Source organism: Lemur catta, chromosome 20 (assembly GCF_020740605.2).
Source record: "Lemur catta isolate mLemCat1 chromosome 20, mLemCat1.pri, whole genome shotgun sequence".
In the NCBI taxonomy this organism is placed as follows: Eukaryota; Metazoa; Chordata; class Mammalia; order Primates; family Lemuridae; genus Lemur; species Lemur catta.
The window spans coordinates 2,919,363-2,936,557 of record NC_059147.1 but is presented as its reverse complement, the minus strand read 5'-3'; the positions used below and the strand labels follow the sequence as shown (position 1 = coordinate 2,936,557).

At 37.9% G+C, this 17,195-nt stretch overlaps 1 protein-coding gene and 1 non-coding gene across 2 annotated transcripts in view; one reads left to right on the top strand and one right to left on the bottom strand.

The window, feature by feature from the left end:
• SHCBP1 (SHC binding and spindle associated 1) overlaps positions 1-17,195 on the top strand; it is a 42,580-nt gene that overhangs the window by 13,612 nt on the left and 11,773 nt on the right. The window contains exons 5-10 of the mRNA XM_045533337.1: positions 6,595-6,687; positions 10,431-10,664; positions 10,755-10,923; positions 11,220-11,340; positions 12,631-12,762; positions 16,118-16,236. Coding sequence (XP_045389293.1) covers positions 6,595-6,687; positions 10,431-10,664; positions 10,755-10,923; positions 11,220-11,340; positions 12,631-12,762; positions 16,118-16,236 — 868 coding nt within the window. The remainder of the gene's footprint in view (positions 1-6,594; positions 6,688-10,430; positions 10,665-10,754; positions 10,924-11,219; positions 11,341-12,630; positions 12,763-16,117; positions 16,237-17,195) is intronic.
• LOC123625572 lies at positions 6,888-6,994 on the bottom strand. Its single transcript, XR_006730577.1, has one exon. It is a non-coding gene; the product is annotated as a U6 spliceosomal RNA (small nuclear RNA).

Sequence of the window (17,195 nt, the reverse complement as noted above, 5' to 3'; positions counted from 1 at the left end):
TGTACTGCCTGCAAGTGAAGTCTTGAGGTCTCCAGTGGTTATTGTACTGCGGTCTAGCTCTCTTTAGCTCTGATAATATTTGTTTTATGTATATGGATAATTCAGTGTTGAGTGCATATATATTTAGAATTGTTGTATTCTTTTGTTGAATTGACCCCTTTATCATTATATGATGACTTTCTTTGTCTCTTTTTACAGTTTTTATCTTGAAATCTATTTTATCTGCTAGAAGTATAGCTACTCCTGCTCTTTTGTGGTTTCCATTTGCAATGGAATATCCTTTTCCATCCCTTTGTTTTCAGTCTATGTGTATCTTGTCTTTATAGGTAAAGTGTGTTTCTTGCAGACAACATATAGTTGGCTGTTGTTTTTGTTATGCATTCAGCTACTGTATGTCTTTTGATTAGAGAGTTTAGTTCATTTTCATTCAATATTATTACTGATAGGTAAGTACTTACTGCCATTTCGTTATTTGATTTCTGGTTGTTTTGTGGTCCTCTCTTTCTTACTTCCTTTCCATCTTCCTTTGTTGAAAGTGATTTTCTGTGTTTTAATTTCTTGCTTTTTATTTTTTGTGTATCTGTTGTAGATTTTTTGATTTCAGGTTAACACAAGGCTTGCAAAAAACATAACCAATTATTTTAAACCTATGACAACTCTGCTTACAAAGAAATGAATAAACAAGCAAAGATAAATCTATAAGAAATTCTACCCTTTAACTTCATCTCCCTGCCCCACTTTTTAACTTTTTGTTGTTTCCATCCATTTCATTTTATATTGTCTATCTCTCAAAAAGTTGTTATTTTTGATAGGTTTGTCTTTTAGTCTTCCTCCTCAAGATAGAAGTGGTTTATATACCACAATTGCAGCACTAGAGTATTCTGTATTTGTGTTCTTACTGTTACCAGTGAGTTATGTACCTTCAGAAGATTTCTTCTTGTTCATTAATGTACTTTTCTTTCAGATTGAAGAACTCTTTTTAGCATTTTTTGTAGAACAGGTCTGATGTTGATGAAATCCCTCAGCTTTTGTTTGTCTGGGAAAGTCTTTATTTCTCTTTCATGTCTGAAGGATATTTTTGCAGGATATAACATTCTAGGGTTAAGGTTTTTTTCCTTCAGCATTTTGAATATGTCATGCTACTCTCTCCTGGCCTACAAGGTTTCCACTGAGAAGTGTGCTGCCAGACATATTGGGGCTGTTTTGTATGTTATCTTTTTCTTTTTTCTTGCTCCCCTTAGGACCTTTTCTTTATCTATGACCTTTGGGAGCTTGATTATTAAATGCCTTGAGGTAGTCTTGTTTGGGTTAAATCTGCTTGGTGTTCTATGACCTTCTTGTACCTGAATATTGATATCTTTCTCTAGGTTTGGAAAGTTCTCTGTTTATTATTATTATTATTTTTGTTTGTTTTTTGAGACAGAGTCTCACTCTGTTGCCTGGGCTAGAGTGCCTTGGTGTCAGCCTAGCTCACAGCAACTTCAAACTCCTGGGCTTAAGCAATCCTTCTGCCTCAGCCTCCCAAGTAGCTGGGATTACAGGCATGCACCACCATGCCCAGCTAATTTTTTTCTATTTTTAGTTGTCTGGCTAATTTATTTATATTTTTTCAGTAGAGACAGGGTCTCACTCTTGCTCAGGCTGGTCTTCAATTCCTGAGCTCGAGTGATCCTCCCGCCTCGGCCTCCCAGAGTGCTAGGATTACAGGCGTGAGCCACCTCGACCGGCCTCTGTTATTATTTTTTTTATCTATTTATTTATTTTTATTGTATTTTTTTATTTTTTTTATTTTTTGAGTCAGAGTCTCTCACTCTGTTGCCCCGGCTAGAGTGCTGTGGCATCAGCCTAGCTCACAGCAACCTCAAACTCCTGGGCTTAAGCAATCCTCCTGCCTCAGCCTCTCGAGTAGCTGGGACTACAGGCATGTGCCACCGTGCCCGGCTAATTTTTTCTATATATATTTTTAGCTGTCCAGATCATTTCTTTCTATTTTTAGTAGAGACGGGGTCTCGCTCTTGCTCAGGCTGGTCTCAAACTCCTGAGCTCAAACAATCCGCCCGCCTCAGCCTCCCATAGTGCTAGGATTACAGGTGTGAGCCACTGCGCCCAGCCAGTTATTATTTTTTTAAATGAATTTTCTACCCCAATCTTTCTCTCTACGTCTTTACGGCCAGTAACTCTTAGATTTGTTCTTTTGAAGATATTTTCTAGATCTTGTAGGCTTGCTTCATTCTTATTTATCCTTTTTTCTTTTCTGACTATGTATTTTCAAGTAGCCTGATCTTCAAGCTTGCTAATTCTTTCTTCTGCTTGGTCAGTTTTGGTGTTGAGTGACTCTGATGCATGTCTCAATTTGTCAATTGAATTCTTAAGCTCTAGAATTTCTGCTTGATTTTTTAAATTATTATATTTCCATCTCTTTGTTAAATTTCTCTGATAAGCTTCTGAATTCCTTCTCTGTGTTGTCTTGAAGTTTATTGAGGTTCTTTAGGACAGCTATTTTGAATTCTTTATCTGAAAGGTCACTATCTCCATTGTTCAGGGATTGGTCACTGGTACCTTATTTAGTTTGTCGGGTGAGATCATGTCTTCCTAAATGTTCTCGATGCTTGTGGATGTTCGTAGATGTCTGGGCATTGCAGAGTTTGATATTTATTTTAATCTTCACAGTCTGGGCTCGTTTGAACCCATTCTTCTTGAGAAGGCTTTCCAGATATTCAAGGGGATTGAGTGTTGTGATTTAAGTCTTTGGTCACTGCCGCCATATTAGCACTGGGGGTGCCCCAAGCCCAGAAATGTTGTGATTCTTGCAGACTCCTATTGGTACCGCTTTGGTAAGCTTTTATGAGATACAAGAGGATTACCAGGCAGTCTCTCACTCTCTTCCTTTATTCTCTTTGCTGGGCTGCTGGAGTTGGGGGAGGAGTCACGGAGGCACTCCCTTGTGGCTACCAGCGCCAGGTCATACCTGAAGCCAGCCCAGTCTCACCCAAAGCCAGTGGTGACTGTTGCCTGCCTACCTCTGATGTTTATTCAAAGCCCAAAGGCTCTTTAGTTGGCAAGTGGTGAATCCTGCCAGGACTGGGTCCTTCTCTTCAAGGCAGCATGTTTCCTTCTGGCCCAGGGTGGGTCCAGAAATGCCATCCAGGAACCAAGGCCTAGACTCAGCACTCAGGAGTCTACTTGGCACTTTATTTTACTGTGGCTGAGCTGGTATCCAAGTTGCAGAATGAAGTCCTCTGAGCTCTTCCCTTTCCTTTCCTCAAGTGGAAGAAGACTCTACGTGGGCTGCACTGCCTGTAGTTGGGGGAGGGGTGACACAGGCACTGGCTTGGCTGCAGCTGCTGGTGTGTCACTGGGTCATGTACACCCCAAGTCCACTGGCTCTGAGTCAGCACAGTCACAGGAATTACCCAGGGATTGCAGCCCTGTGGCCTGATTGCCTTATGAGGTTAGTCCAGGCCCCAAGCTGCTCTTTGTCTGCCAGTGATGGGGGGGCTAGTGGGAACTCAGGCTTCTAGTCGGAGGATTTCCCTCTGGCCAGGTTGGTCAAAATGCTCCCTCCATGGGCACTGGCAGAAATCTGCCTTGTGCTGTGTTGCCCTGTGCCAGGGTGGCCCTGAGTTTTGATGCAAAGCCCTATAATCACTTCTCTCCTTTACCTGGGCACACAGATTCTCTCTCCACTCAGGATGCTGCTGGAGGTGGGGGTGGCGGACAGCTGGGGGATGGGGGGGTGGCATAGGCAATGCAAAACTGTCTTATCTACCCTCTGATGTGCCTCTTTCCTTGATATAAAATCACTCAGCTGATTTTTCGTTCTTCTGAAGGTGCTTGCTTGTGTGGATAGTTGCTGTATTAGGTGTTTGTGCAGAAGGACAATCACTGGAGATTTCTATTCAGCCATCTTGTTCCACCTCTTACTCCAGCAAATTTCTAAATAAAGACCTAAAACATTTGTAATCTTAAACTTTGAAATAAATGTGAGCTATACATTTAAGAAAGATTAATAAAAACAAGATAATTATTTACCCAGTTTGTGGTAAATCAGTAAGTGGTGGTGGATTAAGTCAAGGAATAAAAGTTTGCAAAGTGAAAATCATAAGGAGCACCTCCTGCCACCACGCTGTTCGCAACAGCCATGGCAAGCTCACTGGGTGATTTGTACTGTATTGTTTATTGTCATGCATTTGTATGATTATTGTATACTTTATGGATTTTTATTTGACAATAATTTGTGTTGATTCATTTCTTCATTTTTCCAACCCGCTTATTCCAGTTCAGGGTCATAGGTGGCCAGAACCTATCCCATCAGCTCTGGGCACCAGGTGGGACTCAACCCTGGACAGGATGCCATTCCTTCTCAGGGCACACTCGCACATCTACCCCCCACTCACTCACTCTGGGGTAATTCAGACATGCCAATTCACCTAACATGTGCATCTTTAGAATGTAGGAGGAAACCGGAGTACCCAGAGAAAACCCAGGCAGACATGGGGAAAACATGCAACCTCTACGCAGACAGTGGCTGCGGCTAGAAATTGATTTTTTTTTTCTCATCAACATGAAAACAAGACATCGAACGAAACAAGGACCTGTGCTTTCTAGGTGCTTTCTGTTGGAAGTATGTCATACCTCCCTTGAAGTATTCTTGCCAAAAAATCTTTCCTGGAGCCCACGAAGTCTCTAGATCTCATCATCAGTTTACTGGAAATAGAGGAACATGTTAAATGACTCCATGGGGATGTAATCAACAAAATTCAGAGTGTGGGAAACTATTAAATAAATTACTGGGCCGATGCGGTGGCTCATACCTGTAATCCTAGCACTCTGGGAGGCCGAGGCAGGTGGATCGTTTGAGCTCAGGAGTTTGAGACCAGCCTGAGCAAGAGCAAGACCCCGTCTCTACTAAAAATAGAAAGAAATTAGCTGAACAACTAAAAATATATAGAAAAAAATTAGCCGAGCATGGTGGTGCATGCCTGTAGTCCCAGCTACTCAGGAGGCTGAGGCAGGAGGATCGCTTGAGCCCAGGAGTTTGAGGTTGCTGTGAGCTAGGCTGATGCCATGGCACTCTAGCCAGGGCAACAGAGTGAGACTCTATCTCAAAATAAATAAATAAATAAATTACAAGGAAAAAAAGAAGGAGAGATAATGTACAGAATAAAAGTGATTTAACAGATATATTAATTTTTTAAAAATTTATTACTATTTATTTATTTATTTATTTATGAGACAGAGTCTCACTCTTGCCAGAGCTAGAGTGCCAAGGTGTCAGCCTAGCTCACAGCAACCTCAAACTCCTGGGCTCAAGCAAACCTCCTGTCTCAGCTTCCCGAGTAGCTGGATTACAGGCATGCATCACCAAGCCTGGCTAATTTTTTCTATTTTCAGTTGTCTGGCTGATTTATTTCTGTTTTTAGTAGAGATGGGGTCTTGCTCTTGCTGAGGCTGGTCTAGAACTCCTGACCTCAAGCAGTCCTCCCATCTTGGCCTCCCAGAGTGCTAGGATTATAGGTGTGAGCCACCACTCCTGGCCAAGAGATATATTAATTAAATGTAACAGCTGACCCTTGTTTGGATCCTAATTTGAACAAGTCAACTATAAATTAGCAGTGAAAGGGACAATTAGGGAAATTTGAACACTGGATATTTGCTAATATTAAGGAATTAGAACTTTTTTTGTATAAAGATTTATTTTTGGGATACATACTGAAAATTTATGAATGCTTTGGTAATCCTAAGATTTGCTTCAAAATAATCCAGTGTTAGTATGGTTGGGGGAGAAGAGCAGACAGTAAATGGGTGAGGTAGAGATGAAATAAGATTGCCTATGAGTTGATAATTGTTGAAGCTGGGTGATGGATACATGGTATTCATGATACTATTTTCTCTGATCTTATATATATTTAGAGTTTTCCATAGTAAAAAAATTCTTGAATCACTTGGGAAGCTTTAAAACAATATGGATACTGACCTCTCTTCCCTGAGAGATTCTCATTTATTGGGCTGGGATAGGGAATCAATTTTTAAAAGCATCCCAGGGAGGTCTAATATGCAGCCAGGGTTGAGAACTACTGCTTTATATTATGTCCCTAGATGATCTCATCTATTTAATCTCATCAATATGCTGACAACTCCCAGATTAATGTCTCTAGCCCTCACCTTTCCCTTCCTTAAGCTCTGGGCTTGTATATTCATCTGCATACTTAACATCACTTACTTGGAGGTCAAATAGGCATGTCAACCTGAACACGGTGAAAACAGAACTCTTTATTTTCAACCCCAAACCTGTTTCTCTCCCAGTCTTTTCTATCTCAACAAATGGCACTCACATTCACCTAGTTACTGGTAGTCAATAAATTGTTCGTCTGATAAAAAGAAAGTCCTAACAAAACTAATGTGGGTACACTTCTCTAGATGATACAAAGAGATCTCTATCTTGTGTAACTCATGACCATCAACCATAGAAAATATGCAACATTCTCTAAGAATATGAAGGTTGTTTTGATTTACTCTTTAGCTCTCCTACCTCTAAAATCCTAATATTTTGAGCCAGTGATTGAATTTGAACAATACTAAGTTCTTTTTCAGGTTTTTCTACCAAAACATTTGGAGGAGTTGGGATGAAGAAGAGGAGGATGAGTACGATTATTTTGTCAGATGTGTCGAACCTCGATTGAGATTGTAAGTGTTATTGACCTTATACGTGTTGGAAAAATAGTTATCCATGGTTTAATTTTACCTGTGTGAGATATACACATGCACACTCCAGGGTTCCATAGCCAGAAATAGACCATGTACAAATAGTATAACCCTTTGACAAGTTACTAAATGAAACTTGTACAAGTTCACATACACATGCTTTTAGTGTTTTTTTTTTTTTTCTTTTTATGGAACGCTTCACGAATTTGCGTGTCATCCTTGCGCAGGGGCCATGCTAATCTTCTCTGTATCATTCCAATTTTAGTATATGTCCTGCCGAAGCGAGCACTGCTTTTAGTGTTTATAGACTGAGTCTAAAAGCAAGAAGTTCAGGAACATCTAAGTTAATAGCTCACTATTTTGTAAATCTGAATAAAATTCAATTGAGCTAGTATGTTAAAAGTCCTTTGTTAAATTCAAAGATGATTCTTTCGGCCGGGAGCGGTGGCTCACACCTGTAATCCTAGCGCTCTAGGAGGCCGAGGTGGGAGGATCACTTGAGGTCAGGAGTTCCAGACCAGCCTGAGCAAGAGCAAGACCCTGTCTCTACTAAAACATAGAAAGAAATTAGCCAGACAACTAAAAACATATAGAAAAAATTAGCCGGACATGGTGGCGCATGCCTGTAGTCCCAGCTACTTGGGAGGCTGAGGCAGAAGGATCTCTTGAGTCCAGGAGTTTGAGGTTGCTGTGAGCCGGGCTGATGCCACGGCACTCACTCTAGCCCGGGCAACGGAGTGAGACTCTGTCTCAAAAAAAACAAAAAAAAAAAAACAAAAAAAAGACAGTTGTTTGAAAACTGAAATTATTTGAATTATAGAAGACTTTTTTGCTTTAATTTTTTAAAGAATATGGCTTTACTCTAAGTTTCTACAGTAAAATAAAGTAGGCTAAAGTAACAGACTTATCTCAGGATGTTTAGTTAAGTTCTTGCCTTAAATCTTATTTGCCAAATAGATGAAAATACTAAATAGTTAATATTGGTAGTGAATAAAAATTTTCAAAATACCTAAATACATTCTTCTAATTTATATTTTGGCAGGCAAAACCGCTTCCACTCAAAAATACCTAAATTAAACCACTAGATGGTGCTCTATGACCAGTCATTTTTTTTCTTGTTTTCATGAGCAGTGATTTAATACATAGTGCTGCAATAAGAATAAGATTATTATAACTCACACTCCAAAAAAAAAATTGTAGAAGATAATTTTTTTCCCTGTGTGAAAGATGATTTCATGATATAAGCAAAGGCAGTAAGGCTTTATATTTTTGTGGAACCCAATTTGATTTAGTAGATTTCTTGTGTTTTAAATAGTAAATAAAATGAGAAATATATGAAAGTCTGATTAATGATTCTACTTGCTTTAGAATTATGTCTGTCTGATTTCAGCTCTTCATAAATTCGCTGTGATTTCTATTTAGCTTTCCAGTTTTCCCATTTTGCATTTCCTATTTTCCCATAGTGTATTCAATAAAATCCCAGAATTTCAATAAGATTGAATATTTTCTAGATTTGATACACTTGCTTTTAAAGAGCAATGATTGGTTTTGATTGAAGTGAAATGTAATGGTAGGTGAATTTCATGTGCTCCTGGCAAATTTGATTTTTACTTGGAAAAAAAGTGTCTTCTGATTTGACAGCCGTGCACATGCTAACAAGAAGAAATAATTTACATACGTACCTTGTTCGTCACTGGAAGATGGGAAATCATAAGGGAGGGATTGTTATAGTTACGGGGAAGAAACTATGGTACTTGATGGGGAGACTGGAATGCTGTCAAATTGGGCAGATTCTTTAAAAAGGTCCCTGGGCTAAGATACGATTAGAGCTAGCAACAGGCAAGATTTAAAAGGAATCAAACCATACAGTCTTTTTTTTTTTCCCCCGGAGACAGAGTCTCGCTCTTTTGCCCTGGCTAGAGTGCCGTGGCATCAGCCTAGCTCACAGCAACCTCAAACTCCTGGGCTTAAGTGATCCTTCTGCCTCAGCCTCCCAAGTAGCTGGGACTACAGGCATGCGCCACCACGCCTGGCTAATTTTTTCTATATGTTTTTAGTTGTCCAGATAATCTCTTTCTATTTTTTAGTAGAGACGGGGTCTCACTCTTGCTCAGGCTGGTCTCGAACTCCTGACCTTGAGCGATCCTCCTGCCTTGGCCTCCCAGAGTGCTAGGATTACAGGCATGAGCCACCGCGCCTGGCCAAACCATACAGTCTTGATTTTGCACTGTGCAGTAAATGTTTTCCTTTCTAATTCAAAACACACTGCTTCAGAACTTAGGTGTCTGAGACACAGATGTTAGGTTCATTGCTTCTAGACTACAAAGTATTATTATAATAAGAAATAAGCTAACTGGCATGGGTATTGGAAATGCTAAGAAACTTATTTTAAAATTTGAGTCATAATCTTTGCAACTTAATAGAGCAGTGGTTTGGTCCCCAGTTTGTTGTTTGCAAAGCGGAATATTTTTAAACGAGTATGGATTAACTAAAGCAGACAAAATCTTTGCTTTTCAGTCTTCACCTAATTCATTTACTTGAAAAACAGGAAAAAAGCATTTTTTATTCATTTTAAATATTTGAATGTTCACCATAACTCGATGTAATTCAATCTGTTTAGGATGTGGTTCTGGTTTTTTTTTCCTATCTTATTCAGAGCATGACTAAGTTTAAAAAAACATCGTCTAAGGCAATAGTTCTCAACCTTGGCTACATATTAGCATCTCTAGGGAACTTTAAAAATTACCTACTTCTAGAGACCAATTTAATTGGTCTGGATGGGGGCCTTAGCACCTGTATTTTTAAAAGCTCCCCAGGTGATTTAATATTTAGCCAGGGTTGAGAAGCTCTGACCTAAGGAATAGCTAGTCAATATACATTTTACTGAGAAATAAAGCAATTATTTTAACTATAGGTAATGACAATATTGTACTTTATTTTCAAATCCATTAATTTTTACCCATCAACTTGATTGTACATTTATAAATTATTTTATTACATCTAGAAATATTTTTTGTTCTGTCTTTATATATGAGAGGTTTATATACATTAATAAATTTAAAGTGCTAATAAGGTTTTCTAGTACCTGGTTATTTTGTTTTAATCATGCTCTAGTTTAGTAATGACAGCTTTATTTTTTTTTTCTCAGAATCTCGAAGGCTTATGTTTTTGAAATTCTCTAATGATATTTCTGAGGAAATATTCAGAATTTTGTGCCATAGTGCTTTAAATGCAAGGACAGACAGATGATTTGAATCATTTCTAATATTTGATCCTATAAATATGGTAATCTTAAATATTGTTGTGAAACAATTTGAGATACTTCCCTTCCTACCCTCACTCCCACATTGCCGTCTGCCACTCCTTTCTTAAGATTTTGAATCTAATATATGAGAAGAAAGGAATTTCTTATTAAATAATGATTACAAATTATGCAACGTGAACTTTCAGTGTTTCTAAAACACAAATGCTTGGATCTAAGACCAAAAATAACCAACTTCTCAATAGAAGAAAAATTAGTGATCTTAATGAAATAGTGCTTCAAACTTTCAGTGGCTTCTACTTACATTAATAATAGAGTGCTATCAGAAAGACTTAACATGTGACTGAGTTATATACCATAAAACATTTTTCTTATTTGGTCTTTGAGGACTAGATGTGCAGTCCTAATGGTAGGAAAATGTGCCTGAATGGCAATGGATTTCAATTTGCTTTTAAACTTTCAGGCATTATGATATTCTTGAAGACCGAGTTCCTTCAGGACTTATTGTTGACTACCGGAACCTGTTGTCTCAATGTGAGGAGAGTTACAGAAAATTTTTAAATCTGAGAAGCAGTTTATCAAATTGTAACTCTGATTCTGAGCAGGAAAATATCTCCATGGTGGAAGGGTTAAAATTGTATTCAGAGATGGAACAGTTGAAACAAAAGCTAAAACTCATTGAGAATCCTTTGTTGAGGTATGTGTGTCTTGTTATCTTAGCTAGTTAGAATCTTGTTTTCACTAGCCGTCTTACTGAAAACTGGTAGCTCTGTTTGGTTTCTTTAAGGTATGTGTTTGGTTATCAGAAAAATTCTAATATCCAAGCAAAGGGCATCCGTCCAAGTGGTTCGAAGGTCACCCATGTGGTCTCCTCTACCATAACGACTGGTCTACTGCGTTCCCTGCTCAGGGACAGGCTTTGCCAGGAGCCTTATGAAGAAGAAACAGAAATTCAGGTAAAGGAGAGTTTCTTGCTCCAGGTGGCTCTTTTTCTTCTCATTTATTGCAGGTTTTCCTGAATTCTACAAAGGGTTTATGGGAGCTTTCTGAGATGGTTTTCTGTGAAATGGGAAATAGAGCCCTGCCGTTTATCAGCAGTAGTCACTTACCAAGCATACATTGGGCTCAGTGCACTATTAAAGCAGATACTTCAATATGCAGTTTTGGCTCCATTTTCAAAGTGAGACATGAAGACACCTGGACTAGTTGCTTTTTGGGGGTGTATTTGCAATGTGTTGTCATTGTTTTCTAGTTCCATAGGGATCCATTGTCTGCTATAAATGCCTGCTATGAAGGTGACACTGTTATTGTTTGTCCTGGCCATTACGTGGTACATGGTACATTCTCCATTGCTGACTCCATTGAGTTGGAAGGTGAGTGTGGAAGATCACACAACCAAACTTGAATGTATGATATGGTTAAGTAAATAAGTAAATCACCAATCTTGTTGAAGCTCCGAGAATGTGATTTTAGCCCATTTGATTTAAAATGGGTTGCCTTGAAACATTAAGGTTATTAAAAGCTTAAAGCAAATTGACCCAGTATTTGAATAACTTGTCTTATGGTTCTTTACAGCAGTATACATGTTGGGAAGATGTTTATAGGCACATATAGGAAAAAAACTATTAGGAAGAAGCATCCTTTTCAGATTATAGGTGGTTTATGTAAAGGAAATCTAATTTCTAGTATATATAAAAAAAATTCCCAGCAATGTTTTTTTAAATTTTAGTATTATTTAGGTTTGTTGCTTGCTCTTATTTTTTTTTTTGTTTTTTTTTTAGACAGAGTCTCACTCTCTTGCCTTGGCAGAAGGCTTGCTTAAGCCCAGGAGTTTGAGGTTGCTGTGAGTTAGCCTGACGCCAACGGCACTCTAACCTGGGCAACAGAGCGAGACTCTGTTTCCGAAAAATAAATAAATAAATAAATAAAAAATAAAGATAGCTTAGAGCTGATATTAGGTGTAGTCTAAATATTTCTCAATAATTTTTCTATTTTTTGTAGTGACGAGGTCTAGCTCTTGTGCAGGCTGGTCTTAAACTCCTGGCCTCAAGCGATCTTCCCACTTCAGCGTCCCAAAATGCTAGTATTGTAGGTGTGAGCCACTGTGCCCAGCCAAGATCTGACGTTTTTTTATTGGTTAACAGAGTAGTTCAGTTTTTCTAGTAGCTACAGTTGTTTTAGTCAGTTTGTTAGATTTTAAGTCAATTTGTTTAAGAGCCTATTAAAATTAGATAATCTTGGGAAAATGCTTCGGTTTATTCAAATGTAATTTATATTAGAATCATAGAATCCTAGAGATAAAACTTAAAAGGGTTGAATGCTTAGAAGCCCTTTGACCCAGATCTAAGTTTTTAGGATTATTTATTTATTTTTTATAGCAGTTTTATAAGTGAATTTAGTGCTGAGCTGGTCTGAGATGGATGGCAGGGTAGTCTTCCTGATATGGGGACCACTTGGGAAGTTGTTATTGTTAAAAATTGATTACCCTGGTTTAAATTAAATAGGATATATGGGGAGATAATTAGATTTTCTTTAATTGCAACTGGATTGACTGGTGTTAAATTATCATCTGGAGTCATTTGAACTAGAGATATCTGTTGTAGCATTTTTGTGTTAAGACATTTCCCCTCATCCATCCTAAGTGTTCTTGCTCTCTTCCTTAGGATATGGTCTACCAGATGATATTGTGATAGAAAAGAGGGGCAAAGGTGACACTTTTGTGGATTGCACGGGTGCAGATATTAAAGTCTCATGCATAAAATTTGTTCAGCATGATGCTGTAGAAGGAATCTTAAGTAAGTATCTGAATGTTTGGTATATGATTTGTTCTAGACTTTGAAGGGAAACTTTCTATGGAAGATAAAATTTAATGAAATGCCACTCACGAGTACAGACATACATTATTTTACTACCCTTTACAGATACAGAGTTTTTTACAAATTGAAGGTTTTTGACAACCTTGCTTTGAACAAGTCTATTGATGCCATTTTTCTAACAAATTGTGCTCACTTTGTGTCTCTATGTCACATTTTGGTAATTCTTACAATATTTCAGACTTTTTAATGATATCTGTTAGGCTGATCTGTGATCACTGATCTTTGATGTTACTACTGTAATTGTTTTGGAGCACCATGGACTGTGTCCATTTAAGATGGTGAACCTAATCAATAAATATTGTATGTGTTCCGACTGCTCCACCGACCAGTCAGTCTGCTGTCTTTTTCCCTTTCCTCTGGCCTTCCTATTCCCTGAGACACAACAATATTGAAATTAGGTCAATTAATAAACCTACAGTGGCCTCTAAGTGTTCAAGTGAAAGGAAGAATCGCAAGTCTCTCATGTGAAATCAAAAACTAGAAATGATTAAGCTTAGTAGTAAGGAAGGCATGTCCAAAGCTGAGACAGGCCAGAGGCTAGACCTCTTGTACCAAATACTTAGCCAAGTTGTGAACACAAAGGAAAAGTTCTTGAAGGAAATTAAAAGTGCTACTTCAGTGAACACATGAATTATAAGGAAGTGAAACAGCCTTATTGCTGATATGGAGAAAGTTTTAGTGGTTTGGATAGAAGATTAAACCAGCCACAACATTCCCTTAAGCCAAAGCCTAATCCAGAGCAAGGCCCCAATTCTCTTCAATTCTGTGAAGGTTGAGAGAGGTAAGGAAGCTGCAGAAGAAAAGTTTGAAACTAGCAGAAGTTGGTTCAAGAAGTTTAAAGAAAGAAGCCATCTCCATAACATAAATGTGCAAGGTGAAACAGCAAGTTCTGATATAGAATCTACAGCAAGTTATCCAGAAGATCTAGCTAAGATAATTGGTGAAGGTGGATACACTAACCAACAGATTTTTAATATAAATGAAGCAGCCTTATACTGGAAGAAGATACCATCTAGGAATTTCATAGCTGGAGAGAAGTCAATGCCAGGCTTCAAAGGACAGACTCTCTTGTTAGGAGCTAATGCAACTGGTGACTTTAAATTGAAGCCGGTGCTCATTTACCATTCCCCAAGTCCTAGAGCCCTTAAGAATTATGCTAAATCTACTCTGCCTGTGCTCTATAAATGAAACAACAAAGCATGGATGACATACATCTGTTTATAGCGTGGTTTACTGTTGAGACCTACTGCTCAGAAAAAAGGATTCCTTTCAAAAGCTGATTGACAATGCACCAGATCACCCAAGAGCTCTAATGGAGATGTACAAGTAGATTCATGTTGTTTTCATGCCTAACCCAACATTCATTCTGCAGCCCATGGATTAATGGGTAATTTCGACTTTCAAGTCTTATTATTTAAGAAATATACTTCATAAGGCTGTAGCTGCTATAGGTAGTGATTCCTCTGATAGATGTGGGCAAAGTCAATTGAAAACCTGGGAAGGATTCACCATTCTAGATGCCATTAAGAATAGTCACGAGGCATGGAAGGAAGTCAAAATATCAACGTTAACAGGAGTTTGGAAGACGTTGATTCCAATCCTCATGGATGTCTTTGAGAGGTTAAAGATTTCAGTGGAGGAAATAATTGCAGATGTGGTGGAAATAGCAAGAGAACTAGAATTAGAATTAGAGCCTGAAAATGTGACTGAATTGCTACAATCTCATGACAAAACCTGAATGGATGAGGAGTTGCTTTTTATGGATGAAAGGAGAGTGATTTCTTGAGATGGAATCTACTCCTGGTGAAGTAGAAGATGTTGTGAACATTGTTGAAGTGATGACAAAGCATTTAGAATATTACTTAAACTTAATTGATAAAGCAGTGGCAGAGTTTGAGAGGATTGACTCCAATTTTGAAAGAAGTTCTACAGTGGGTAAAATGCTATTACAACATTATCACATGCTACTGGGAAATCATTCATGAAAGGAAGAATCAATTGATATGGGAAACTTCCTTGTTACCTTATTTTAAAAAATTGCCACAGCTATCCCAACCTTTAGCAACTACTGCTCTGATCGGTCAGTAGCTATCAACATGTGAGGCAAAAAAATTACAACTTGCTAAAGGCTCAGATGATCATTAGCATATTTTAGCAAAATAAAGTATTTTAAAATTAAGATGTGTACATTTTTTGAAAAACATAATGCTATTGCACACTTAACAGACAATAATATGTGTAAACATAACTTTTATATGCACTGGAAAACCAAAAACTTTGTGTGACTTGTTTTATTGTGTTATTTGCTTTATTGTGGTAGTCTAGAACCCATCTCTGAGGAATGTCTGTTTATGGAAGGCTGCTTAATTACTTACTTATGTACATAGCATGATAATTTGGGAAACTTAACCCAAAGTGAAAAATAGTTCAGCCTATTTTTGAAAATTTGTTAGTTTAACATTAGTTTCTTTTCTGTGCGATCATTTTTTTCTTTTAAAACATTCTAATGTTGTGGTCTGTGTTCATTGTATTCAATTTAGAATAAGACTGAAACGAGCTATCTTCACATTGCACTACTGTTTGTTTCCTAGGTTCTGTATCCCTTTTCTTGAATTGGGGTCTTTTTCTTACTTCCAAGATACTCAGCAAAGTTTCTCTCTGATACTTGTTTTTGATAATGAAAGTGCTTTTGCACTTCTGAGATCAGGTCCTTCTTTTTTAAGAATGTTGCTTTTAGATTTTAAAAAATAACTCGAAATAGTCATTGTTCTAAATTTTATGAATTTGTAATTCAGATACCAAAGTTTTAATGATAATTATTGAGAAATATTTAGACTACATCTAATATCAGCTCTAGGCTATCTTTATTTTTTATTTATTTATTTATTTTTTTGGAAACAGAGTCTCTCTCTGTTGCTCAGGTTAGAGTGCCGTGGCGTCAGTCTAGCTCACAGCAACCTTAAACTCCTGGGCTTAAGCGATCTTCCTGCCTCAGCCTCCTGAGTAGCTGGGACTACAGGCATGCGCCACCATTCCTGGCTCATTTTTTCTATATATTTTTAGTTGTCCAGCTAATTTCTTTATATTTTTAGTAGAGATGGGGACTCGCTCTTGCCCAGGCTGGTCTGGAACTCCTGACCTTGAGCGATCCTCCCGTCTCAGCCTCCCAGAGTGCTAGGATTACAGGCATGAGCCATGGTGCCCGGCTTAGGCTATCTTTAATACTGGAAAAGGCACATTACTTAAAGCAGTCAACTGTATGTTCTCCTCATAGTCATTCACCGTGGTAAGACTACGTTGGAAAACTGTGTACTGCAGTGTGAAACTACAGGAGTCACAGTACGAACATCAGCAGAATTTTTAATGAAGAACTCGGATTTGTATGGTGCCAAGGTATGATAAGCTCCTGTCTTTATGGGGAAGTAGTTTGGGTTTAAGTTCTAGATAAGCATATAAAAAATATGGGACCAAGAGGAAGCACATAATCCTGTTCTCTTTCTTCAAAGACACTGAGACACGTATCTACTAAGTCAGTCAAACTCAATTGTACAAGGTTCTTATGTAGCATTTTCAAAACATAGATTAGGAAGAGAATAAATCTCACAATTACTTTATGGTAACTTTAAGAGAGGTTTAGACCCTTAAAATTATAACTTTGTAAACAATTTTGCAACAAAGCTCAATTGCTTTATTCATAATTAACTTTTTGAGATTGTTGTAGATTCACATACTGTTTAAGGAGTAACACAGAGTGATCCTGTATGTATGCCTTTACCAGTTTCCCCCAATAGCAACATCTTGTAAAACTACTACAATATCACAACCAGAATATTGACATTGATTCAGTGAAGTTAAAGAGTATTTCCATCACCACAAAGATCTGGCATGTTGCCCTCTTTTTCAACTTTTAAATTTTTTTTATTTTTATTTTTAATTTGTATAGATTTAAGGAGTACATGTGTAGTTTTGTTACATGGATATATTGCATAGTGGTGAAGTCTGGGCTTGTAGTGTAACCCTCACCTGAATAATGTATGTTGTACCCATTAAGTAGTTTGTCATCCCTCACCTGCCTCCTACCATGTTGCCCTTTTACAGCCAAACCCCCTTGCCTTTCCTACCAACCTCCTCCTCTGTTGGCAAACCCTAATCTGTTTTCCATTTCTATTATATCATCATTTCAAAAATGTTATAAAAATGGAATTACACAGTATATGACCTTTTGGGATTGGCTTTTTCACTTAGCACAATTTTCTGGGGCTCTCTCCAGGTTGTTGTGTGTACCATTAGTTTCTTCCTTTTTATTATTGAGTAGTAGCCCAATGTGTGGTTGTTCCACAGGTTGTTTATTC